This window comes from Rhea americana, unplaced genomic scaffold (genome assembly GCF_003343005.1).
Source record: "Rhea americana isolate MKP2758 unplaced genomic scaffold, rheAme1 scaffold_16, whole genome shotgun sequence".
Lineage (NCBI taxonomy): Eukaryota > Metazoa > Chordata > Aves > Rheiformes > Rheidae > Rhea > Rhea americana.
In genome coordinates this window covers 6,833,743-6,859,181 of record NW_028185705.1, presented here as the reverse complement: position 1 = coordinate 6,859,181, position 25,439 = coordinate 6,833,743, and the positions used below count along the sequence as shown (strand labels likewise).

General features: G+C 44.9%; 1 protein-coding gene across 1 annotated transcript in view; it reads right to left on the bottom strand.

Moving 5' to 3' along the window:
* MAGI1 (membrane associated guanylate kinase, WW and PDZ domain containing 1) overlaps positions 1–25,439 on the bottom strand; it is a 332,618-nt gene that overhangs the window by 11,014 nt on the left and 296,165 nt on the right. The window contains exons 14-19 of the mRNA XM_085300010.1: positions 18,657–18,873; positions 12,641–12,718; positions 9,385–9,476; positions 8,143–8,335; positions 4,699–4,992; positions 1,203–1,370 (exon numbers count right to left, since the gene is read on the bottom strand). Coding sequence (XP_085156136.1) covers positions 1,203–1,370; positions 4,699–4,992; positions 8,143–8,335; positions 9,385–9,476; positions 12,641–12,718; positions 18,657–18,873 — 1,042 coding nt within the window. The remainder of the gene's footprint in view (positions 1–1,202; positions 1,371–4,698; positions 4,993–8,142; positions 8,336–9,384; positions 9,477–12,640; positions 12,719–18,656; positions 18,874–25,439) is intronic.

The window sequence follows — 25,439 nt, the reverse complement described above, 5'->3', positions numbered from 1 at the left end:
AAAGGCCAGCTCAGACATTAGCCTGATTTACAGCCATTTCATTATTCATAAATGCTCAATTTGCTGGAAGCAGCATCAGATCAGGTACCATTTGACCCGGAAGCTGTCACACAGCAGGAAAATAAAACCCTCATGCAAAACAGATCATCGTAAACAGAAATAACTTATAATCGGATCATTTTAGCCTTGACCTATTTTTATCCTGTAACTAAACATAGCATATTCATGCTCYGTGGGGCAAACAATGGTTCAGATTACAGCAGTCACAGCAAGCAAGAGATTAGGGAACTACAGAGCATTTCTCATTGGAAATCRCATCGCATAATTTCTTCATTCTGCTTTAGAGATCTCATTCTTTGGGAATGTTAAGTGTAGTAACACTGGTTCATGTATGCAGAGTGACAGCAAAATGTTTTTTAATTCTGCTACAGATATATTTTTGTATGTTTATTCTCTGTTCCTGTTCTGCAACATAGCTAAAGATGAACTTCAGGGAACAGAGAGATAATGCAGATCCTTATTTTTATTACCCAATTCAATGATCTGAAACTAGCCTCAACTGTCAGCATGCTATTAGAGGTCTAGAGCATTTCTTCTGTCCAAAAAAAAGCAATCCTATCTGGGGTAACTCTTACAACTATCAGCTGCAAGTGAGTAAGCAGCTCTACAGTATTGCCATTGGAGAAAGTCATTTCAGAATATGCTGAGATCATTCCCAAAGCAACACAACCAGAATAAAAACAAATCTTCCTTTMCAGAAGCTTAAAACGTGGCAAGCCTTTCTGTGATCTATTTTACTCCGTTGCCTGCTTGTGCATATAAAGCTTCAGTGATCTCATGTATTACTAAGTATGCAACAATTCCCAAATAATCTAATGCTGCACTGTTAATCTAAAAATCCAATCCAAAGGAACTGAGATACACCAATTTACRGAAGGTCATTTTACAAAGACACGTGCAGGAATACAGATAGTTTTTTTTTTTTTAATAGTCAGTCAGCATCCCCCTRTTTAAAAAGAGAATGCCCTACAGAAAACAAAAGGAAAAACACAACCATGGAAGATTCACAACCCCCTTCACTGCTAATTCCCTAAGCGGGGTGGGAATGGAGTCCTCCAAGACTACAGCTCCAACCGACGCAAAAAGCCCAGGAAGAAAGCAACAGGGCACTAAGGTAAGAGAGCAGGGAACGTATACTTTACCGTCTCCTGGAATGATGCGCAGAGTAACGGTGTTTCCCGCCTCCTTAATTAGGTTGACGATGTCCGAATGCGATTTGTTGGTGATGGAACATCCATTCACGGCCAAGATCCGGTCGCCTACTTTCAGCTTGCCACAGCGGTCTGCGGGACTCCCTTCAATTATCCGACCTATTTTGTGAGGCATGGCCACACATGCATTTCCCGCTTTTGTATTGGTTTGGGGATTGTTTTTGTTTTGTTTTGTTTTTAATTGTTTACATACGTGGGAATATGGTGAAGGGGAAAAGGAGAAAAAGGGTTGAAAAGGGAAAGAGAAGGTTAAGGGTTAATTAATTAATGCATCAAGCAAAAGTTATAGGATAGCTTTGCTGCCAGTGTTCAAAACATTGGCAATCAACTATTCGAGTGCACAATACTTCTTTTACAAAAAAAAGTATTTTGTTAATCCTTCAACCCGTCCCATACTCTTGATTTTGGCTAATAAACAGTGACATTTTTATAGCCTACAAGTGCACTCAGCAGCCCCATAATAACCCAAATCCTTAGTTCATTTTTGAACCAAAAAAAGGACTGCTGGTAGAAAACACAACCTTCCTCCTCCAAGACTGCATCAGTGTCAACATCTCTAGTCTTCCTCTAAGTCAACTGCTGTTTAAGCTTCTGCCAATGTTTTGTTCTTTCTCAGTTTAGAAAGATACAATTGTTCTAGGCCTAGGAGGGAGCACGACTCCCTTTCTACCATGGAGATCCAATCTATTAGTGCTGCACAGGGAAGCAGTATGAAATTGTTTTTTTCCATTGGGAATAAAGGAACTGTCAGGTAAGGTACGGGACCACTAGAGATGGACCAAGACCGACAAAGTCAGCTGGCTTTGTGCAGTCCTCCACCTCGCAGCCRCGTTAACCCTTCTCCTTTTACGATCACAGATGGCATCGGGATGGGAGCAGGGAAGGAGCAAGGACCACTCGATTTAAATACCTCTGAAACTACAGGCAAAATGGTTGAGATGTCTCACAGACGCAGCAAGAGCACTTAAGGATGAATGGGTTTCAGAGACAAAACTCCCCCCCCCCCATCCCATGCAATTACTTGTCTGCAAAATCAGAGGGTCTTCAACAATACGCAGAACTGAGAGGCAGCATATACAGAACTGAAGTCCAGTAAATCCACTGGGTTTTCATAGGGCTTCCCTACACGGGCAAGGGGCTCTTAGAGCACAGCACATGATGAGAAACATGAGATTTGCAGAGTGGTCATTTCACATCTCACATCCAGAACATGTTCATCCTCAAGATGCACTTTCCAATTTGTGCCGTAATCTTTTATTTGCCTAGTAGTTTTAGAGATATATATTGCTGCATGCATAACAATACCAAAAAGACCAGAAAGAAGAAAAAGCAAAGAAAAGGAATAYGAGGTGACAGAACAAAGTTGGAAAGACACAATGAAAACCAGCAGAAAGTGTTAATATTAATCACAGATGGTGGGGGATTTTTTTTTCTTTTACTCTAATGTTAGGAAGTTTCTTTCTGGTAATACAATAACCCATACAGTTCAGAGCTGTTTTGAGGGCATCTGAAACRAGTTTCTACTCTGTCCAATTTACTGGACACAGATGACTAAGTCCATACCAAGGTGACCCAAGTGGATTTTAGAAGCAGTCTGGCCCATCTCTAAATACTACCTATGAAGGAAAGAACTACAAAGCTGGTAAAAAGCAAGCACCACAGAGCAGAGGGGATGCATCTCATGCAGAGATTCAGGAAAAAGTTGAATACATTTGAGAAAAATTAAAGGAAAAAAAGTCACAGATCAATATATCTGAGGAAACGCTGCACAGATGGCTTCCAGTTAGCTAGTACCTTGGGCTAAAGCGAACACAACTCTTTACAACTTCATGTCAAAATGTCTTTGCAGACAACAGTTAAGAGCATGGTCCTCACACAGCAAAAGTTATTCACCCACACATTATCAAATGCTTTTAGAAAATGAAATCTCTCTCCAATTTAGACTAAGTTCAGTTTAATCAATATTGCAGAACGCTGTTGTGTGCTGGCACCAAAATACCTATTCTGGAAGAGTAGTTTCCAGGAATGAGGACAGTACAAGGTGGCCCAGCTGCAGAGAACTGACAGAGTTTGATGCACTGAATCTACACTAAATATTTCCACTCTTGAAATATCTACTGTTACAACTGTCCAGAACAGTGTTAGGAACGACTCATTTCACATAAACAACAAAGGAGCTGATGCTCCCTGTAGTTAGTGCTTTTACTAATGTAAGGGCACTAGCAATGGGTAATGGCAGGAAATTTTAGAGGAAGAAGTCTAGAACAAAGCGGGAAAGGCCATTTTTTGCCACATGCACACGTGTGCTCCAGAAACATGCAAGCTGTATGGGGAGAGTGCAATGAATTTTATCTGCAAAACACAACTCTGCTCTGAGAGGTACCGTGAYGATGGCCAGGGCATTTGCTCTTTCTTTCTTCTCCCCCTCCACCCTTTCCACATGCCACAGACTGATAGGGAGGGGGCACTTTCTTTYTCCAGGTAAAAGCAGATGCTGGCCCTGGCCCTTTTGGAGGAGACAGGAAGGGAAGAAAACGGCAGCTGTAGCTGGTTTCCTCCCTGCAACGACAATTCTGCTCTAGTGCAGGCCATGCTGCTCACACTGGCAAAACCAGCTTATTTGCACTTTTTAATATWTGACTCATTTGCTCTGTAGACAGAATTACACCACTTTTGCACTTGGAAATGGATGTCTGCCTAGCAGAAGGGGCTGTCTACAGCAAGCAGCTGTGACTGCTTTTGTTAAGGCAGGACACAAAGTGTGTTGTTGCATGAACTTCCTGCTTTTCCCTGCTCTGAAGAAAAGTGTTTGGGAAGGGGAGACACAAGGTAGTGAGGGTCAAAGAATGGACCTGTTGTTTTAAACAGTGTTCTCCACTGTATGTCTCATCAGCAAGCACTATTAATTAAAACTTTCCAGTTAGCAGCATGCTCACTCCATAATGAGGATCAGGAGAATAACCTTGACTACCAGAGAGATGTTAATCAGTTTAAGCATTACTGTTTTAAATCAGCTGGCTCCATTCCAGGAGACATAATTCATTCCACTGACTCCCTTTCTGCACTAGCAAACGTACCATCTTTGGGGGAATCCCTTGCTGTTCTTCTGAGAGTAAAACCCCTGCAGGCATCCAGCTCGCCCAGGCGGCTGCAGGCCGCGCAGCGAGTTCAGGCAGCATCTGGAATTGCYGGTGGTGGCATTTTGCTCCTCAGGTTCAGGTTTCTCACTATGTTCTTCTTGACTTGGTGCTGAACAAAACCCAGGAGGCAAACACCTACCAACGCTCAACCTCCGATTAAGCTATTAATTACAGAAATTAGGGCGTGCTCTTGAACTGTAATTAAACAGAGCCTCGCCTGCCTCCTCGCACTGCTGTGCTCTATCCCGCATCTCCTTTGGGGCGCTCGGCCAAATCCCAAGACTTACCAAATGTCGTCCCTGCCTCCGGCCGGCTCACCGAAGACACGATGACGAAGCCGAAGCCTTCGTTTTCGCCACGGCGGATCTCCACGTCGTAAGGCTGGACTACGGTGCTGACGACGCCGCTGCCGCCGCCGCCACCACTGCCGATGCCGCTGGTGCTGCCGCTGCCCGAGCTGACGGTGTTCAGGGAGTTCTGGCTGCCCTGCGGGGTCCGCTTCTCCTCCGTCAGCGAGGCCGGCTGGTTGCTGCTGTGGTGGGAGGAGGCTGGAGACGGGACTTCRTTCTCTGCCTTGGGAACTAGGGAAGGAAAAAACACGTGCCCTCTGAGCAGCCTGCAATATTTTGTGCTTGGAAAGCGCTGTATGGCAAGAGAAGAAATGATCACTGGCTTTAATCTATAAATCACGATCAGAACGAGAAAGGGCACTGTATCCCCTCAGACATCAGCACTGACAGCTCTGTTTGGTGATGCCACGGACCACACATGCTTGTCCCCTCTGGCACACGGAGCATACAACCAAAGCCGTTCACTGCTGCATCCATCGCAGCAATCCAGTTCAGACCAGTGCAGTACTGCATGCCTGGATGCTCTGTGGCATTTTAAATCTCAATTACATTAGTTCATTGTGGCTCTTTTAAATATCACACTCCTGCTTTAGTTACAGATGTGCAACTGAGCGTATGTGCAGGCCGGCACAGTAATATCAATTACCTATCACTCAACACCTGTGTATTATTCAACTTAATGCTATCAGTTGCGTAGCACTGATTGCCTTTGATTAACACAACCTACTCTGAAGAGTAATGATAACTACCCATATTATAGCAAAGACATTGTCAACTAAGCTTTTCTGGACAAAAGAACCAGCTACTATCACCTGAACAGTCTAGCGCAGTTTGGAGGGAGCCTTTAAACATTATCACAACTGTTTAACAGCAACTGAGGTTGGACATGGTATTAGTATAAAATCTAATCACACAATAAAATCTACCACAAGGCTTAAAGAAATCAAAAAAAATTGTCTAGTCTACACACTGCTCGAGTCAGGGCCAACTATACTTACTGTCAGTCCTGACAGATGTTTGTCTAATCTGCTGTTAAATATCTCCCCAGGCAATCTATTGGTTGTAATATCTAAGCTGAATCTTCCCTGCTGCAACATAAGGCTGTTATTTCTAGTTCTATCTAGCAGGCATATGGAGAACATATTATTCCCTTCCTCCCTGTGGCAGCCTCTTATAGTCTTGGGGAGTTTAACACCTCCTCCCCCTTCTCTACTTTAGGCTAAACAATCCCAATTTGCTCAATATTTCCTTGTAGACCATGTTTTCTAGAGCTCTCCTTATTCTCACTGGTCCTCTGGACTCCCTCCAGTTGGGCTCTCTCCAACTCAAACACGTCTTTCRTGAAGTGCTGGACCATATTGCAGCTAAGCCATCATCGCTGCTGGGAAATTAGGAGAGTTGCTCCCTGCCTGCAACCCAGCAGTGTTTTTCCCTACCAGAGGGAAGCTCAGGTAAAGCTTGTGATCCACAATAATCTCCACTTCTTGTTACCCAGCCAGSTCCCCACAGTTCCTTTGTGCAACTAAAAGCAGCATATTGCACTTGTCCCTATTGAATGTCTGCCTTCGCTGATCAGGCCATTTCTCCAATTTATCTGATGAACCAAGGTCTTGAAGATCTTAAAAGCAACAAGAAAATCGGAGCCAAACACAAAATCGAAACCTGCAAACTCAAGGTTCAAAGGAACAGAATTTTAAAATGTTATTGAAAAAGATTACCTGTCTGGACTTAAATACTCTGAATACATACTAAAATCAATATTCTACATATTAGGAATGCAAGAGTATAAACGTTCCCCTATATGAACCACAGGACAAGGAGTACCTATTAAGAAAAATAACCTTTTCCTACTGACATGTAGATGACAGGAGGAATAAGGGGCCAAAATTTAGGAAGAGGCTTGTCTACAAAGTTACGGTGCACTTTAAAAGCCTACAAATACAAAATGAGTAATTTATCCCAGGATAACCGTCCTTGTATGAAATGATTCCAAAATAGCTCAGGGTTTATACCAAGATCTTTGAATTTTAAGGGTTAATACCAAGATCTCATGCATCCAAATCTTTTTTATGATAATTTCCAGCCTAGAAACCAGAAAGAAAATCCATGCACAAAAAAAATTCAGCTGCTCTTCCTTTCCTATCACACCCCACCTCTATAACTGCTCTCACATTGGCGGCTCTTTGACAGGAATAACAAAACCATCAGGATGCTCCTCTGATGCTCCTCTGCTATTACAGCAAAGACATAACCCAGCATTTAATCCCAATAGGAAGGAGGAAAGAAATAAGTGAACATTTGCTTTGCATTCTGTGGAAGGAACCCAGCCCTGGAGCTATTTCAGAGGTACTGTTCTAGTCATAACTTCCACTGTAGGCCTCATTTTCAACATAAATATTACCTTGATGCTCTTTAAGCTTGAGGTACATTGCTGTCCATTTTTCTGTTGTTGTCTAAACTTGAATAACTATCTCACATCCTTTCTTGTTGGACGAGAGGGTTAAACCGAAGTCCCAGGCTCAAGCTTCCTAAACTGACCGACAAGAAGCAGCATCTCAAAGCTACCTTCCAACACTGCACATAAGTCAYGTGTCATTTAGAAAGCTCAAACTCATGTCCTCATTTGCGCTGCTATCAGGACATTTCTGTCTCACCAGTTGAGATAGCACCRCCATGGAGTGGCACTTCTCTCTTCACCTTCACCCTTCTGCCAGCTTTTCTTGTCCATTTAGGCTGTTCACTCTTCTTTTGCAGTGTGTGCACACTGAGAAATCCATATAGTACAACAACAAGCACACAGTCCCTGCACCACCAGAACCGGTGACACACTCTCCTACAGTTTGGTATCCTGTGGTTAGTTTACTTGAGTGGTGCACATTGTACGAACCCAAGTGAAGATTCTCTTGTGACTGGGACACTATTGAACACTCGATGATCTCTCCCTTTTCCTGTGCCTCCCTTCCTGTGCACTCTTCAGCATCTTTTCCCTCGCTCCAGTTTAAGGACGGCTATCAGGCAGTATAGGTATTTTGGGAAGAAAATGCAAGACAAGGGCAAGCAGGCAAATACAAAGTCTGTTCTTGTACAGATCCAAAAGAAAATGACATGTCGCAATCAAACGGTTCCCCACTTTACCAGAAACATTCACAAAGACTGGAGAAGACAACTGAGATAAAAGAGAGTCTTGACTGAAAACAAAATATTTAAAACATATTTGGCCAAGAAGGAAAAAAGCTGAAAATTGCCAAAAGAGAAAGAATACACAATATGCCCTGAGTTTTACCAGTATTACAAGGAGGAGCTTTTGTGCTTTAAATCATTTACTGAACAGATGGGGACTGGCAAGAAAATCTATGCCCACCACGCGACACTGCAGCCTACCTGTGTAAACTACTTTGCGCCTTACGGTCAGATTGACATGACCTTGCTTGGCTGCCTGTTGCATGAGCTGGACGACAAGCTGGTGCGATTTTCCGACAACGGGTGTCCCGTCCACGCAGATGAGCTCATCGCCCGACCTCAGAYGGCCATCCGCATCCGCAGCACCCAGCGGTACAATGTGACCGATGTAAATCTGTTGAATCAGCACAAACAGAAGAACGGAAAAAAGGGAGAGAAAAAAAAAAAATATATATATATATATTTAAATGGGAACATGCTCGACAGGCAGCTGGAAACAAGGGGGCTGATGTTTAGATCCAATTCAGTAGCGACCAGAAACTGCTAACAAATGTCTGCTGCTTAGTCAATGTGCTTCTCTGGAAGCAGCTCCACGTGCATATAGCCTGGGACACCGCCCATATCACAAAAATTGTAATAAAAATATTGAAATACTGATATTTTGCTTCTTTAGGCAGTCCACTCACTTGAATGACAGCCAGCCTTGTGAAACGTGTTGAACCAGACAGTGACYAGAAAGAGCAGGAGATGGTTAAAAGCACCGTGAGTGTTGTCAGGGCGGCTGAGATTGAGCTATCCTTTCAAGTGCCTCTAGGGTTTCCAAACTCAATACCATCTCCCCCTYTCCACCAAGTCAGCTTTGGTTTATCTTCAGGGAGTTTAGTGGAGTTATTCTGGCATGAAAGGAATTCAAACCCTCTCTTCCCATAAATGAGCAAAAGCATTTCGGCAGGGAAATGTGTGGAAGTTTATGCTGCTACTATCTTGCTTTGACCTGCACAGCACGTAAAAGACTACATGCTTTTAGCCTGACACCTTTCATAGGCGTCGGACTTGTGGTTAAGAAGTTAAGTGAATTCAAGGAAGGAAATCAAACAACCCTCCCCCTGCCCCTCAAACCACTCTGAAGTCCAACAGTGGAAACTATCTGCAAACATGACCAGGACATCCATGCCTGGAAAATTTCAGAYCTGTATGTTTTCATTTGGGCTATCACAAGAACAGGCAGTAACAAGTGATGCCAAACCCATTTCAAATAGGAGGCTTGTGTTCGTTCGTTTGTTTTGGAGGCATAGGGGAGAGGAGTTGCAGGGTGCAAATTCATAGTGCAATGATTATTTTAACRTAGATGCCACTGCACAGAATGGCACATCTGCACATGTTACTGCACTGATTCGGGAAGACGTCAYGAGCTGAGACAAGCCCGCTTTCAGGCGCACTCACAGGTTCTCCAGGCTCATTTCCACCAAGGATCCTAAATCCAAAACCGGTTTCCTTTCTCCATAGAAAGATATCCTGCTCTTGATAATCTGGAACTGAAGAGAAAGAAGGGAGATTATCATTTTTAATTGGAAAAGCAGAGCTTCATACCCAAATCAGCACTTCTGTGCTGATGGGGAACTTYGCATGAAAGCCACCCCACTTCAAGGCTGCTCAAAGCATGTTCTCATGCGTTCTGAGAAGAGCCTTGCTGCAGCCACCACGCGTTTGCACATCAAGAAAAACTTCTCATTTCCCTGGCTTTGCTCTGCGGACTGCGGAGCCGGGTGGTCTCTCTGCAACAGGGGTGTGAAGCCAGCGGCTCCCGAAGGGGGACTGGCACCTTCGCTGCTATGGCCTGACCCTCCCTCTGGCACCTCCTCTGCTGCCACCCTCTTGGCACYGCGCTGGGACGCCTTGCCTACGCCTGGCCGCAAAACTGAAGAAATCCACTGCAATCCACTTGTTCCTCGTGTAAGTGTTTTACTGCAAACAGTGGCGAGGYCTGACTGACTTGCAGAGGGACCCGCCACACAAATTTACTCTCCAGATAAGGAGATTTTGAACTTTTAGACATAATTAAAAACATTCATAGATTTAAGTAGCAAAAGGTTATTATTTAGATTACTACTAACAATTATCCGATGTTTGCTGCTTTCCACTAGGTGCCTAATTGTGCCTTCCCATTTGTTTCTTACTGTAATATCTCCATCAATACCAGYACTGCTATCCAGGGCAAAAGCCTCTTCCAAATCATCAATAAATGAGTATGTACAACAGAGAATCACTCTGCCAGAAACAATACAGCTGCTTCCTCTTCCATGGGAGACAAAAGAGCCAYTTGTTATGACTTCTACTATTTAATTAACTTTCATGAGCTTATTTTACTCCCTRTCTATTGACACTGCTTTAAATAACTGCAGGACAGATCCCCAGCTGGTGTAAATCAGGGTTCACTGAAAACAACGTGATTTTTTTTCCTGATTTTCACTTGTTCAAGCATGGACTTCTTTGTAAAACCACTGAACAGATAAAAACAACTGGAAACAAAAAAAGACGACCTTACCTACCCATTAGTATGGAACACCAGCAACATTTTTATAATGAATATTACATACAGTGAAGTACTAACCTTGAAGTGGAGTGGAACAAAAATGTTTTATATTAACCTATTCATGCTTGCTTTCATCCTTCTTTTAAAAATGCCAAATTAATTGCTAACATTAAATCATATCAGAAGACAACTTCAGGTTCATTTAATATTTATTAGTTAATAACTGCAACATCGACTAATTTTGTAATAATCTCCTCCCTAAATTTATAATTAATGAGAGAAGAAGTTACTGCTTTACAAGTCAGCTGCCTGTATCTTTAGTAAAGAAGCCAAACTGTATCTTCCAGAAATATAATTTAAATAAGTGCATACTCAGATACTGGATGCAACACTTCCAATCAAACAGCAGCTAGTTTTCAATATCTATGAATGATAAACTGTTGTGCAGATAAACTGGTTTTCTTCCATTGACATCAGCATCAGAGGGCTCCCCGATTGCTTTTTACGCTGCCAGTGCCTGTTGTGCAAAGGTTTGGGTCATTTAGTGCTTTTCAGCTTTAGAGTTCTGGCTCACTCTGATGCTCTCTCTTCAGTGACTCACCAAGAGGCTTAAAGTATAATACGAATTCAAGACTTTGGAAAACTCAAAATTAAAAGAACGGGTGAGTGCTAAGGCACAGACGTCTGGTTTGACATTTTCATTCAAACCAGTCATTAATTTAATACATCATCTTCTTACATGACATCTTCCCGTTTTAATTGCTTGCAGTTATAAACTAAGCTAGAGATCTGTACACATTACCTTAACCAAACTGTAGGCTAATTTCCCTCCAAATACAATTACAGACTAATAAAGTGATAAACAGGCTGGAAGCCTGCACTGCTCATCAGGCAGGACGGGCTGGCTGATGGCAATTTGCCATAATAAGCACCTCCAGCACAATAACAGAATTTAGACAGTGAATCAATCGGTGTTTGACACTGCCTCCGGCAAGGGGGAGCACGAAGAGYAGATACGGTCGGAAGCATCTCTCCAGCATTTTGCAGGCTTTTTTGGCCAAGGCAGCCCCAAAGCAATTCAGAGCGCGTGCTGGATCTGTCAGAGGCAAAATGGTTCGGCAGAGAGCTTCAGCATGGGCCCGTTTCCTCTGCATGGCTCAACATCTTCCCGTTTGTCAACTCTCCAGCCTCACTGTACACTGCCTTATGTTCCTCATCCGGGGACCAACTAGCCGACTAATGGCCAGTGGAGATAATGGCAAGCTTAGGTGTAACTGGAATATTGAACCAAAGCAACAAAAAGACAGGTCTATCCCCAAAGAAGCAAGTTCATTCACGTAACACTCCTTCTGCTGGAAGGATCGCAGGCAGGTGAAACACAGATACAACAAACATATAGACAGCACACACATACATGGACATGAGTACAAACCAAACAAAACTCCTTTTACCGCTTTTTGCTCCTACTCAGCCATATGGTGATTCATTAGCACCATCCAGATTACTAACAAAACCTCAACCATCTCAAGGCTTTGATAAAGCCAAGGCAGGACCTCTTGGTGCGGATTCTGACCATGCTGAAAAATTATCTTAGGTTTTCTGCTATTCAACTGGACTTAAGAGGAGCCATTTTCCTTACTTAAGACAAATGGAAAATTTCACAGTGGTGCTGAAACTTTATGCTGAAAAACAATGAAAAMTGGTTTCCAGGAGCCTTTTGTTACATCTTTGCCCCTTGATCTGACCTCAAGAATATGTGACATTTTCTGAAAAAACATTCACCAAGATGATTTTTCCTAGGGGGGAAAAAAAAAAAAAAGGTAAACCTTGCCAGTCTGCTCATCCTCTTTTGGAGCAGACCATTTGGGTAGTGTCGCAAAAGTGGTAAGAAGAGTTCTGCATGGGCTGCAAGGAGGAATGGACCCGGAGGTGAGTGACACGGTCCCACCGGCGAACAGATTCACAAATGAAGCAGGAACATGATCCCCTCCCACTGCCTACGACATCTGCTGCTTGCCAGCTGTGAGTGAAGCGAGACGTCGTGGCTAACCTTGGCGCGCGGCCCTGCCAGACTGCCCCGGAGATGAGGAGCCCCCCGCCACGCGGCAGCAATGACACCAGAACAAGACACCACAAGACACAGATACGTTCTCGGCACAGTCTTACATTCTCCAAAACTCGTAGAATTGATTTCTCTCTCTCTTTCACCCTTGCTCAGTCCAGCTGCAGGCGAAGGTGACATAGCTGCAATATTAATTTTACAGTTTTGCAAAGCTTAAGGTATCTTGCTTTCTTGTTAGTTTGTTAATTTAATTGTCATGGTATGTATCCTGTTAGGCTTGCATGCATACAATTGCAAAGGTTATAGCTGCTATGGGTTAGGACATACTAACTTTTACATCTACTTACAYATTTGTATACATGTGAATTTATACATTTATGCGCATGCATGCAGGTATACGCGAACAACCCTTTTTGCTCCTTGAAGGAGGAATCTCTTTGAGGAAACCTTAAAAAAAGTTTTCTACAGAAGAATTTTTACCATCATAGCACAGTAAGTTTTGCAAATGGAAATCTTTTTCTCTAATGGTAAAAGAAACTCTACACCATAGTGATGAACAATGAAAAGAGTGCTTAATTAGAGRTCACTTTAATTAAACTTACTATAAAAACTTTAACCATCATCTTATCTGTTATATAAAATGTGTATTTTTCTCCCCAGTGTGGTATCAGTTTCAGCAAAAGATGGATACGAAAATAATCTGTAAAATGAGTTTGCTATAGTCACTAGCGCATTTGTGGCAGCAACATTTTCAGTGACTCATAGCTTGGCAAAATACAAAAGTCTTAAGGCTCAGATTCAGCAAAGTATATAAGGACATGCTTGAAATTAAGAGCGAGTAGTCCCACTGAAGCCAGTAGAGAGTTTCACTGTCAAAAACTCCCATGCTTTAGCTGTAAATCTAATGAGAGTCCCTATTCCCAAGAGAGCCCCAGTTCCCAGATTATCCCACTGCAGAAATATCTTTTCCTTTTAATCTGTCCTCTAGTCGCATGAAAAATTTTTGAAATACAACCTCAGCACATCCTCAACAAGGAGTCAAAGCACGGCACGAGGGGGGCCACCGAGGTCTGAGGAGCGCTCGACCCCTTGGCTGAGCCGGGGCCGAGGCTGGCGACGGACGAACAGCAGCCAAGGGCACTCGCCAGCGCGTCTGCAAGCCGACCCGCAGCCCGTCCTGCTCRCGCAGCACGCCGCAAGGACTAAGGCCCTTTTAAGAAAGACGTTCTCTACGGGCAYGGACACATCCGTGTGCCCGAGTGTATGATTTATAACTGTTTGTCTCAYGTTAATACAACAAAAGAACATAACCCTACAAAGGGCCTTTTACTAGCTRTCGTCTTTAAAGTCAGCCTGATCAGAAGGCAGCTGGCAACTTCCTAAGAGTATTTTTCTTTTCTGTTTTAGGGGAAAAGTATCTAACGATTGGCATCATTGTGCAAATATTTTTAATTCTCTGTAATTGCTGGTGAGTGAATGCTAAACACTAGGTCAGCTTTGTTTGTATTATTTTAATTAGATCTGGGGAGAGAAAATCCTACAAAATAAATTATGTGCCTGAAAATAAAATTCAAATATTAAAGATAACTTAGAATATTTTAAAAGCTTTAAAAATTATCTATAGTGTTCTGCTTTACTTTTAATTAAATACTTAAGCCCTTCAAAGGGATTCATTAACACATCTGCAATTCAGATTAATTCATTTTGTCACTGCTGTTTTGACAGATGGCCATATGTAGGATATGGTATTTTGCAAAGCAATCAGGCCACATGAGAAAAATTTGACAACAGATTGAGTTAATCTTTAAGGAAGTTTAATAATACATTGAAAAATAAAGAGTATATTATAAAAATATATTTTCAATAAAGCAGTACAAGATGTTGGAATTGTGGTCCTCTGGTAAACTATTCAATTACTGTCTCCTTCATTAGTGCTCTCCACACACGTAATTCCGGGATCTTGGAACCGGTCCATTTTTTAAACCTTCAAGGTTCGTCTTTCTCTCTGATTCATGCACACAACTCCCATTAGCAGTAATGAGTTACCCAAAAAGAGGAGCTCAGGCAGCTAAGACTTAGGACCAGCAAACAGTACATTTGTTATCACCACCAAATGATTTGTTTTCAGATTCACTCAAGGCAAAGCTGTCTATTCTTTAAAGTCTTAATCCACGCGACCCTGGGCCAGATTGCAGCAGAGCATTTCAGCTCAGCCTTAGCCTTAAAGCATCCTAGTCCCTTCGGGTTTACAGCTGGAAATTAAGCTTTGCTGGGCTGGAGCCAAAGCACTCAGTACCTTGCAGGCCTGATCTCCTCACCCTGCAGAGCTGCGTGCGGGAACTTCAGCCTGTCTGTATCGAATAAAGTCGCAGTTCTCATCTGCTGCTACTCAACCACAGCCCAGACAGAAATTATGGAGCCTTTTCTTAGCTTTGCATTATTAATTCTAGCTTTATATATTTAAATACTATTTTCAGCAGGCAATGTCTGCTGCTCTCCTCCACAGAATCTACAGAATCTGAGTGCTTCGTTATTCTCAGATGCACTGGGTATATTAAAAAAAAAAAAAAAAAAGAAGGTTTCACAAGACTATGGGCTATTTGGCAGTTCTGAATGAAATTCTGCTCTTCGAAAGGCTTCAATGAGGCAAGTCACATACATCAAATATAGTCTTTGTTATTAAATAATGATTCATGTAAGAAAAAGAACATGCTTTACCAATTTTGAAAAATCAAAATATTGCCTGTGTGCTTTCCATGTGTGCATTATTACTATTAATGTTAAAAGGGTGGGATATACTGCTAGTCAAAAAGGCAACAGGTGGCTATTACAGAGTCAGTACTTCTTAGAATCATCCTAAAGAAAATGGTATTCATACATTGAATTAAATCTCTTTAAATTATTATTTTTAGATTTAAAAAATCTGGCTGGGCTGTGGCTAATGAATTCATCTTCTCGTGTCTACTGCACTTGAAAAACTGCATTATGTTCTCTTTATATTCAATGATTTCAGAAAYAGAACTAAATAAAACACTGAGAACAATCTCATAATCTAAAATTCTGTCTTCCTGAGCTTCATTTTATACTTCAGCATAGAGGACTGTTTCTGTTTTTCAGTCTACTTGTGAGGGCCAGGGTTTGGAGTCCCCAGTAAGAACACTGTCTTATCCCTTTCAGATTTATCAAAGCATAAGGCAAAGAATCAAGAGACAGAAAGTCCCAGACTGTGCAGCAGAGAGCAGCAGTCYGGAGCTTCTTGGCCAGTGAAGGCTCGCTAGGACCCACAAAAGCCCAGGCTAAAGGATGCATCACCCAGTTTCAGCATAGGCGCTACAGCATCCTCCTCCTCTGCACATCAGCTGTTCATTTAAGCTCTGCTGATGTTTTCATTACGGAGAGTGATCTAGCATCCAAGGCTATGGGTGCCAAAGAGARAGACATGCTAGTCCCAAAGCCAAAGAGGTCCTCAAGCAAAGAACAAAACAACGATATCTTTGTATTGTGGYCAGCCAAAGGAGGGACCAGAGTTAGACTGGGCTGCAACTGGTAGAAAGCACAAAGCACAGCATACRCGGAGCAAACAGACAGCAAAACAGGAGTCCAAGGAAATGGTTTCTCCCATTCCGCAGTCTGTGGTGCTTCCTAAGACTGGATCAAGGGCCACGCAGCTAGCGCTCAGGCATCACTGGGAAGCGAGTTTCAGAGATGATTCATGTTCATAACAGAGTAGCTACCAGCTGCCCACTCCTCTCCTTGCAGACCAAAGGTAGGGTAAGAAACACTGTAGCTCACCCCACACTCCCCAGGCAGAGGACACGCTGGGCTTCCGTTGTGAGCCACATCCTGTTCATCAGAGACCAGGGAGAGGGACAGCAGGYGAGGGCTTGGCAGGGGAAGGAGCGAGAACTAACCACTGACCTCTAAACAAAAGCATCAGCCGCACTTTGGGATTTGACTGCAACAGGATATACTGCACTTTCATCAGCCCTTTTCAGTTAGACTGTATCTTTCCTCTTTTTCTTCACTTCTCGTTAGGTTCAGGAAAGCTAAGTCAAGATAAAAGTGCAGGTTAGTCCCCAAGGGGCACATTTCATTTCAGCTTAGGATCTGAAATCCATGGGCTCTTGGACACTTGCATAACCAGTGCTTACAAGGAGACATGACCACATCATGCTTCTGTCAGTCTCCAAGAACCCTCTGTGTATGAAACCAAGAAGTCCAAGGAAACATTTTCCTGGGCAGAAAATGGCACGAGGAGGAAGAGGAGGAAAACAGGCACTGATGTCCAAATGAGCATCTCACAGAAGAGCCAGGAGATAAGGACTAAAGCAATAGAAGAGGATTGATTCCCACTACACAGAGATCCTGGGCCACAGCAAACAACAAACTGAAACAGGGAAGTTGAACGATCACAGTGCGGCAGCAGATGCTGTGGTCTAGCAAAAGGCCCAAGCAGCAATCTCRTGGCCCAGAGGACTGTGGCACTGGGAAACCAGCAGGCCAGGAGAGCAGCAGAACGGACTCCGGAACTCACAGACAAGAATAAAATCTCTACGAGATACCTACAGGCACCGAGGAAAGAGAGATGATTTCCCACACCATTTTGGAGGTGGACCCAGAAGGGCAACAGCTTGAATGCGCACTTCAAGATTTCTCCCCCTCAGCCTCACGTTTTTATCRGGAAAAACAGGCAGGAGTTAAAGCTGCTAAGCTAATACTAATGACTAATTAGTATGAGTTAAACAGTTAATTAGAAATTAGCTAAATAGCTGCAGGGGGTCAGAGACAATGACAGCACAGTGCCCGCAGGGACCCTGCTGCAAGGAGGCSAGCTGAACGGCTTCAGCTGCGCAAAGGTGATACCGTTGCCACGGGCTGGCCTTGATGTCAGCAGTCCGGGGCAGGTGAAGGAGCTCTGCAGGACTGAAAAGTCACCGGGCCTCAGCTCTCTGCCCCTTTTTCCTATTTCAACTAGATGCACGGGCAGCGAGGAAGCGCAGTCGCTGCACTTCTCCGTAGATCTGGCCCAAGAGCCTGCAAGGTCAGGAATGCAGCTAATCCCTGAAAAGGGAAAGAAAGCAGCACAGAGAAGCAGAGACACCTACGAACTGCATTGCTGAGACATTCAATCCAAAGAGATGCATCTTCAGCCAAGAAAACTGTGACTCATGATTTAATTTTTCCAGGACATACGATTTAGAAGTGATTCATTTGATCAGGAAAAGTCAGTCCTACCATTTTTCATTCTGGGGTAATGTTCATTTTATACTGTTCCTATCAATTTTCTGTGAGCACAATGAATTCAAACTCCAGGTTACGCTCTTATGACGCGAAGACTTGCATGTTCCCTTTTCCATAATTAAGATAGCTATGGTTTCTGGACATGAACCTAATACTCTTCAACTATTTTTATGGAGTTTTTACAGATTCTACCACCTTCAGCAGCATAATTAAAGCGAGCTTAGCATGTTTATTCTGTTTGCAGAGAAGAAACTGAAGGCATATTCATAGTCTTGGAGCAGAGTCAAAGCCCTGCTGAACTATTAGCCAAATGTATAGATTAGTAATTACCATAAAAGCCATTTATAATTTGCTTTTGATTTCTTACATTGTTAAAGTGGTTGACACTGGACAAAATACAAGGGCTCAGTTGGATTTTTTCCTCCCAGGAGTAAGCCTGGAAAGCATATGATATGAATTTCAGCAAACGAAACACTTTCCCTCCTTACTGAAATTCCTGTACATATCAATCAAGGAGCCTTAAATTTGAAAAAAATAGTTAAGGGTCTGGACAACAAACCTAGAAAATCTCCTTCAGCCTAATTTAAAAATAAATAATAGGGAGAAAATGGACTTCTATTATTTATTTACATTATTTTATTGGGATTTTTTGCACTCGGCAAAAGTGCCCTTTATAGGAGACGATCTAAACTTACTCCTCATCGGAGACAAAACCGAACCGCTAGCAAGTCACCATCGTCGACAGATACCGAATCAACAAGCTGACAAGCTTTATATTTTCAATACAAATTCAAAAGATTCAGCTCTTAGCAAAGAAAAATATACAGAGAGCAGCTGCCAGAACCGTAGCCTTAGCAACCACACCTGTTTTATACTCACGTCGGCTTTCATACATGCTCCTGGACTGGGCCCAGATTTTGAATGGATCTGGCTTTTTCTGCCCAGAATTGTCCGGCTGATCCGCGGCCGGCGCTTCAGGGGCGGCGTAGTCCGGCAGCACCTGCGCGCCGTGAACGGGCGAAGCAGTGTGCCCGCTGCGGTGGCTAGAGACGCTGTGCTGAGAACTGTTTTGGCTGTCTTTCCTTTCAAGTGGTTGCTGTAAGGAGGAAAGCAAGTGGAAAGAGGCAGAACAGACGGTTATTGGTCGCTGAGTGGGTGTTTTCCATCAATTTTGCTCCCGTCTTTGATCAGGGTTCCTGCGTGCACATAAGTAAATACATAAATCACAGTTTTGCTACCACCACTTAATGCAGTATATAGCTAAATTCCCCGATGACAGATTTTGATAGACAGATTGACAGAAAGAGATATGCAAAACAGAGTCTTTTATCAAAAAAACCATGCAGCCCTCCATCTCGCACACAAATCTAAATCTCACAGGTTACTAGTTTCAGTGCACTTGGTTTTTTCCTGTATTAAGTSGGAAAAACTCAACAACCTTCTACTCAGGTAACATTAGGGTCTAACTTGAGCCAACTAGAATACGGAAAAGTTACCAAATTTCCCAGGAAAAGCTTGTATGTTGCCCCTCTGGAGCAGGTTCAGGCCCAGCCTTACTACGAAAGATCACTTCTCATCGGCAGCTCTCACAGCATCAAGGGTGGGTTGACACCAGAGTACCAATTTCATGTCTCTGTTTCTCAGAGCATCTGCCGAATTTCAGCAGGCCCTCACAAATGTGAAAATGTCTACTTGCGCAGTTCGATTTCCTTGTTTTAATTGAGCACATCAAAATAGGAAGAAATATGTCCACCTAAATTCAAGGCTTATTCAAAAGCTGTGTGTCAATAGCTCTGTCTGCTCAACATTTAGCTAAGCAGGGTACATAATTCTGAGCTCAAATTCACAACGGTGTGCTCAAATGAAGCACAAGTCGCCTTTGCATTGCCAGGATTTGTACTGCTGAATATGCAGCAAAATCTTCCCTCGAAAAGAATTCCACAAACAGTGCTGTTAATGCTTTTTTAAATGGTCTTTTGAGATGACTTTGGGTTGGCATCAAGGGTCAGTCCAGCCTCCCACATGCTCCAGCACAGGAAACTGGCATGTTCCTGGGGCTGCTACTATGCAGAGAACACCAGGGAAAATAGCACCCTGCATATGGTCTTTATAACGTCCACAATTTCYGAGCTAATAGAGTCACTTATCTAGAAACCTCAGACTAAAAATAGAGCCTCCAGCTGGCAGGAGGTGCCTGCTGACAGGGCAGTAGGAATCCCTGGCTTTGACGAAGTTGTCCACCGAAGACCAAGCAGTGGTAGGGAGGAAAGCAAACAGAGAGCAGACAGGCATCGTGGTCTGAAGAGCACCCATGTCTGGGGMCCCTCTCCCTCATGCTGAACAGCAAACCCCAGGTGGCCAACACTCAGTCATAGCGAGGTTGTACTTATGGAAGCAAAAGTCACCACCCAAAAGTGCCCCTTTGAGACTTTATAATAATCTTGTCTTTTTGTAAGTTACATACGTGTTTGGGTTTCCACGGAGGGGGGAAACTGCCCCAGCAGCCCAATGGCTTTGACACACCTGCCTTGTACTCAAGTTGACGAGCCACCACCAGCATTTTTTTTTAAYGGTATCTCTATTGACTAGAATGTGAAATTATCTTTCTCCTTTAAAGCAATTTTGAACAAAGTATCCTTACTGTGATTACTCATCCACTGACTTTCAAATACAAATGTCTGAACCAATTTCAAACACTTTTAGCTTTTTAGGGGGTAGAAGAAGCTAGTTTACATGCAGCCCATCAGTTTTAAAATGAAGTAGTTTAAAAACATCTATTCTGTGGATAATCACTGCCTCATAACTTTAAAAAAGAAACACAACGCAACTCTCAATCCAGCCATCTGGAYGGTTTTGCTTGTTTGGTCAAACAACTAAAATAACTAAAAGCATCCTGCGAAACTTCGGGCCAATCTCACTTGAAATAGCTGATTTACAGAGCTCAGAGCATAGGGACTAAACTGGGAAGCTTTATTCAAGCCTTGGRGAAATGTTGGGAGCTACTTGAAAACTTTCTTATTATTAAAAAAAAAGTTTGAACTTTAAAAAGTGATCTCAGTTTGCRATATGGAAAGTCTAAATACTGTACAAACTGTAAGTTCCGTTCTGAGTGCAACTGCAAGTGTCAGCCTGTCTCAAGCAAAACCCYCTCCTCTAATTTAAACTACAGTTGTAATTGCAAATACACAGAAATCTTGTAAGAAACAAGGGGAAACTTCTCCAAGTGCTTATTAATTTTTCAAATAACAACATCTTTAAAAAGTCTGAACATCTCCGTTTGCAAGTGGAGGAGGAGAGCAGAGAAAGGGGAACACAACTATGGAAATCACAGATATATGTGATTAAATTAATTCAAGACAACATTAATCAACTTTGATATCACCAGGATGGGCCAAAAATGTTAAGGGTCAAACGTTTTTCTATGTGCTGTACCATCAAGTGCCCACCAGCCATGGCAGGCACCCGGGTGGGGGTCTGTTCATGAAGATGCTCAGCTGGAGAAGTTGGTTAGTGCCCTGGGGCAAAAGCTGAGCTTTATCAGGTGAGCTGAGCTGGTGCCCTGCTCACGAAAGGACAGCTCTCCTCCACCTCCCACCTAGTTCCTCACTTTGTGGCYGACCCTCCCTGCTGGACCCAGATCTGACCGCCCTGGTGCAGTTCATGCGTGGGCAGAAAGCAGCCCTGGTAACTCAGGGGAGCAAAGGGCTCTTCGGTGACAAACCCTTTTCAGACTTCACCCTAAGATGCATTAGTTGGCCATGTTTTTCAGTGCAAAGTAAACTGGATCAGCTGCATCAGGTTGACATATGACAGGAATTATAAGATCAAAAGCATAGGGCACTAAACTACCCAAGCCAGCAAGTAAACCAAGCAGAAAGGTCTATGGTCTTCACCAGAGCTGTTTACTCTTTCTTGCCAGAAGGACAAAATCTTGACCAAGAGGRGCTACAAATCAAAACCATGAGGACTGCCTTGAGTCCATTCAGGAAGACTGCACACAGAAATGCAGGTGCTGGGAAATACACCTGGCTACTGTACTACACCCATGACAAGTATGTGGAAGGCTGGAGCTCCTCATGCCCTACCCAAGCCGCAGGCCTGAGATGGAGCTTAGGGATGTATGTGCTTTACCAGCTCCCCTACGCCCTTGCTGAAACTTCATAGTGCTCATCCTGCGCAACATAAGACAGGGAAAACAYAGTGACAGGAAGAATGTCTTCCCTAGCTGCCCTTTCCCCATCAAGGGACGTTAACTGGCATGTCAGCGTGGCTGCTGCTTCTTTGTGCTGCTCTCGGGAGGTTGGGGCATYGCTGCAGAAGAGGGAGCAGAGGCATTCAGGGTTGCACACCCATTGGGACTTCTTCCAGGCTTCCAGGATTTCTTCCCCCCATTTGCAACCACTACACTTGCTGAAAGGCTGCATCTCCTCGAGCAAAGCGATGGAGAGGCTCACCCTGAGCACGCAACCATCCTGTGACCACAGGGAGGGACGGAAACGGCAAAGGCAATGGGAGGAGAGCTTGAAGCTCCCAAAGGAGGTAGGAGGAAAACAGACCCTAAAAACCTCTCAAAACAGCCTGAGGTTGGGAGATGCTAGATACCCGCATGTGACCAACCAGTTTGTCACTTGTGTCAAATGGAAGAGCAATTAAGTGYTACTTTGTGCAGTGATGATTGAAACAGCAGCGGCCAGTGACATGGCCCAGAGATGGCTGCAGGCAGGGAGGAGACACTAATCATTAGCAGCAGCTGGGTATGGCTATGTCAGGCCAGGGGAAGCCCTCAGCAGAAGAGGTGGTGGCAGCCGTGAGCATGGCTGGGGACAAGAACCAACAAAAAAGTCTTTCAGAAGAGGTGTCTGCAGGCGCCCCAGCTGCAAGCGCAGAGAGTCACTGTGATTTGTTCCACGCTTCAAGGTGAGGGGAAAAAAAGGGGACTGCAAATGAACAGGGATGCCTCGTACAAGTACTCAAGCTGCAGAAGCAATTCCTCCTCCTGACGGAAACACGACATCGGCCAAGCCCCAAATACTGGCTACCAGCTTGCAGCACGTGGCAACAAGTCTCTTGTCAGGGACAGGCTGTACACAGGAATCTCTTTCTGGGTCACAGTTCAGCTGTGCTGACAATGTATTTATTTAGACCCAAAAGAAAAGTAAGCTTTTCAAAAGAGCTTAGCAGTTCCTCCTCCCTGCAATGAACCTGTCTTCAGATGATCTAGTTAATAGATTTTKTGCTCTAGAGCACTTTGGAGAACCTGGTCCTGGCGGTGATACAAAACAGAGCTGGAAATGAGAATCTTTGCCCCCTTGTGGAGTATTTYGATGCATGGAGAAAAAAAGAGAGAGAAAAAAGGTTTTTTTCATCTATGTTGTATCAGGACAATTGCAGGGAAAATTGCTATATTACAAAATATGCATGCTGAAAATATATATATCTCCAAACTGCCAATGCCAAAATATTACCCATTTTCATTTAAAGCAGCAGCAATCAGAATCTGGAAATGAAAAAATCAATGCACGCAGCTGCTGCAAATCTGTCTGTTTTGTGGGGAGGAAAAAAAAAGGATCTGGAAGTGTTCACCCACTTCTACTGCTTACTTCAAAATCTGGCTCTGAAGATTTTTTTTTTCTAGTTTGACTTTTCTACCAAGGTTGAAAAACTCCCCCTAAAAACTGAGAAACACACCAAAATGCATCAAAAGGTATCAGTGTATCTGTGATAACACGTATGGGGTTGTGCACAGACAGAAAAACACCCAGGAAGACCAAGTTGAAGGCAGAAATTTCTTCCCGTACTGAGCCACCAGCTTCAGCACCGACAAAATTAAACCTCTCAAAGGCCCTGAAACACCTTCTCCAAGATGTGCCGAACTGGGAAGCAGAGGAGGATGAAGACCCGCGCTCGTGTTGCAGGGCTGCGCGTGTGCTGTTCCTTTAACGGTGGCTAATTTATGAACCAAGAAACGCTGGAAAGCATTCCCCGGGGAAACAGGCGGCGCATTCAACCCGTGCCAGGAAGCCGGCAGGTGCCCCCGCGGCACTGCCAGCGGACCGGCCCGCGGGAGCCCCGGTCCACCGGCGGTGCCGGGATGCACCGAACGGCCCCCGGCACCGGAGAACGTCCCCAGGGAACGCGGAGCGCAGCGAGGCGCCGYCCCAGCTGGGCAACGGCTCAGCGGGACGAGCTCGGCTCTGCCGCCAGGACCGCGGCACGGGGAAACCTGCAGAGCCGAGAGGGCCCCGCTGCCCTCTGCGCCCGAGTCCACGGCTCATCCAGCCTCTACCACTGAGCCGCAAAAAGCCGGTGTGTTAACACCACCGCTGCTTCGTGCTGTTGAGTAACGCCTTGGATGCACGAGCATCTGCACAAACCCATCCCGCGCATCGCTGCTGCCCGGCGCTGCAGCAGGGCAAGGCGCTGCCGCCCATCGCCCTGCAGACGCCTAGGGACGGGGGCCGCGTCGCCGCGCAGCCCAGGGGACCAGGAGGCTCCGCTTTCTGCGAGTCCCATGCTTTCGAGGCAACCACACTGCCTAGGGCCACAGCAAAAATTACCAAAGGGACCCGAGAGCGGGGAGAGGAGGGCAGGCAAGCAGGGCCGTGCCGGGGCTGCTCTCACCAGCTCCTGCAAGCAAACGCTAGGGAGAAACCTACCGTTGCAGGGCTACGCGCGTCTGCAAACGGCCTCTTTGCCCACCGAGGAGGGACGACGCCGACCCGCGTTTAGAGGTCGCTCGGGTTTTCATGGGGCCGCGCTACCCGGTGCCCAACGTGCRCGGGGCCGCCGCGACCCTTCCTCGGGCCGGGCAGGAGGAAAGCAGAAGCRCGCGAGGCTCGCGCACGTCTCGCGCTCGCGGTGGGTGCCGGAGCGGACCCCGCGGGCGCCCCGGCGAGGCAGCGCGCCCCGCGCTTCTGCCGCCCGCCGCTAACGCGGGCCAGCAGAGGCTGGGGCTCGCACGGCTTCGGTCGGCGCTGCCGAACGCTTTTCGGAGGAGCAGGCGACTCGGCTGCGAAGCAGGAGCTCGGCTGCGCCCCGCCACCGCTCCTGGCGCGGTCGGGGAAGTTTCGCGCTGCCTCCCGGCAYGGCAAAGACCTCACCGGCTCTGCTTCCCCGGGCAATCAGTCTCCCTTCTGCCTCCCTCCCGGCAGATCTCTGGAAACTTGCAAGCTCTAAATATTTCATTTCCTTAAAAATAAAACATTTCTTTTCCGTTGCACATAAATAGCATGGTAATTTCTTCCCACGCTATCGTGCGCAGAGCTTTAATGATAATTCAGATGACAGCTCCCAAGCTATTAGCTCACATGTCATCCCAGTAACAGCAGTATGTAGCGATAAGATCAGAAGGGATAGGGAAATACTGATTTCCCCCCCCCCCCCTTTAATAAAGGATCTCACACCTGCAGCACAATTCGGCTCGGTAAGAAGCCACCAGCCGAGCGAGCGCCCGGGCAGCTAAGCGTGCTGCCGGGAGGCTGCGAGCGTGCGCCGCTCGGGCTTTGTCCCCCTGCCGAAGGCACACGCTCCCGCGAATTCAGCCGGCGGTACCCGACAAAACTCGGGGAGTCAACGGAAAAGGCTGGTGTCTGCAAACACCCGGCAAGAAGGTGGAGTCTCCCGTCTTTCCAAAGGGAAACAAAAGCTTGCTTTCTTTTTTTT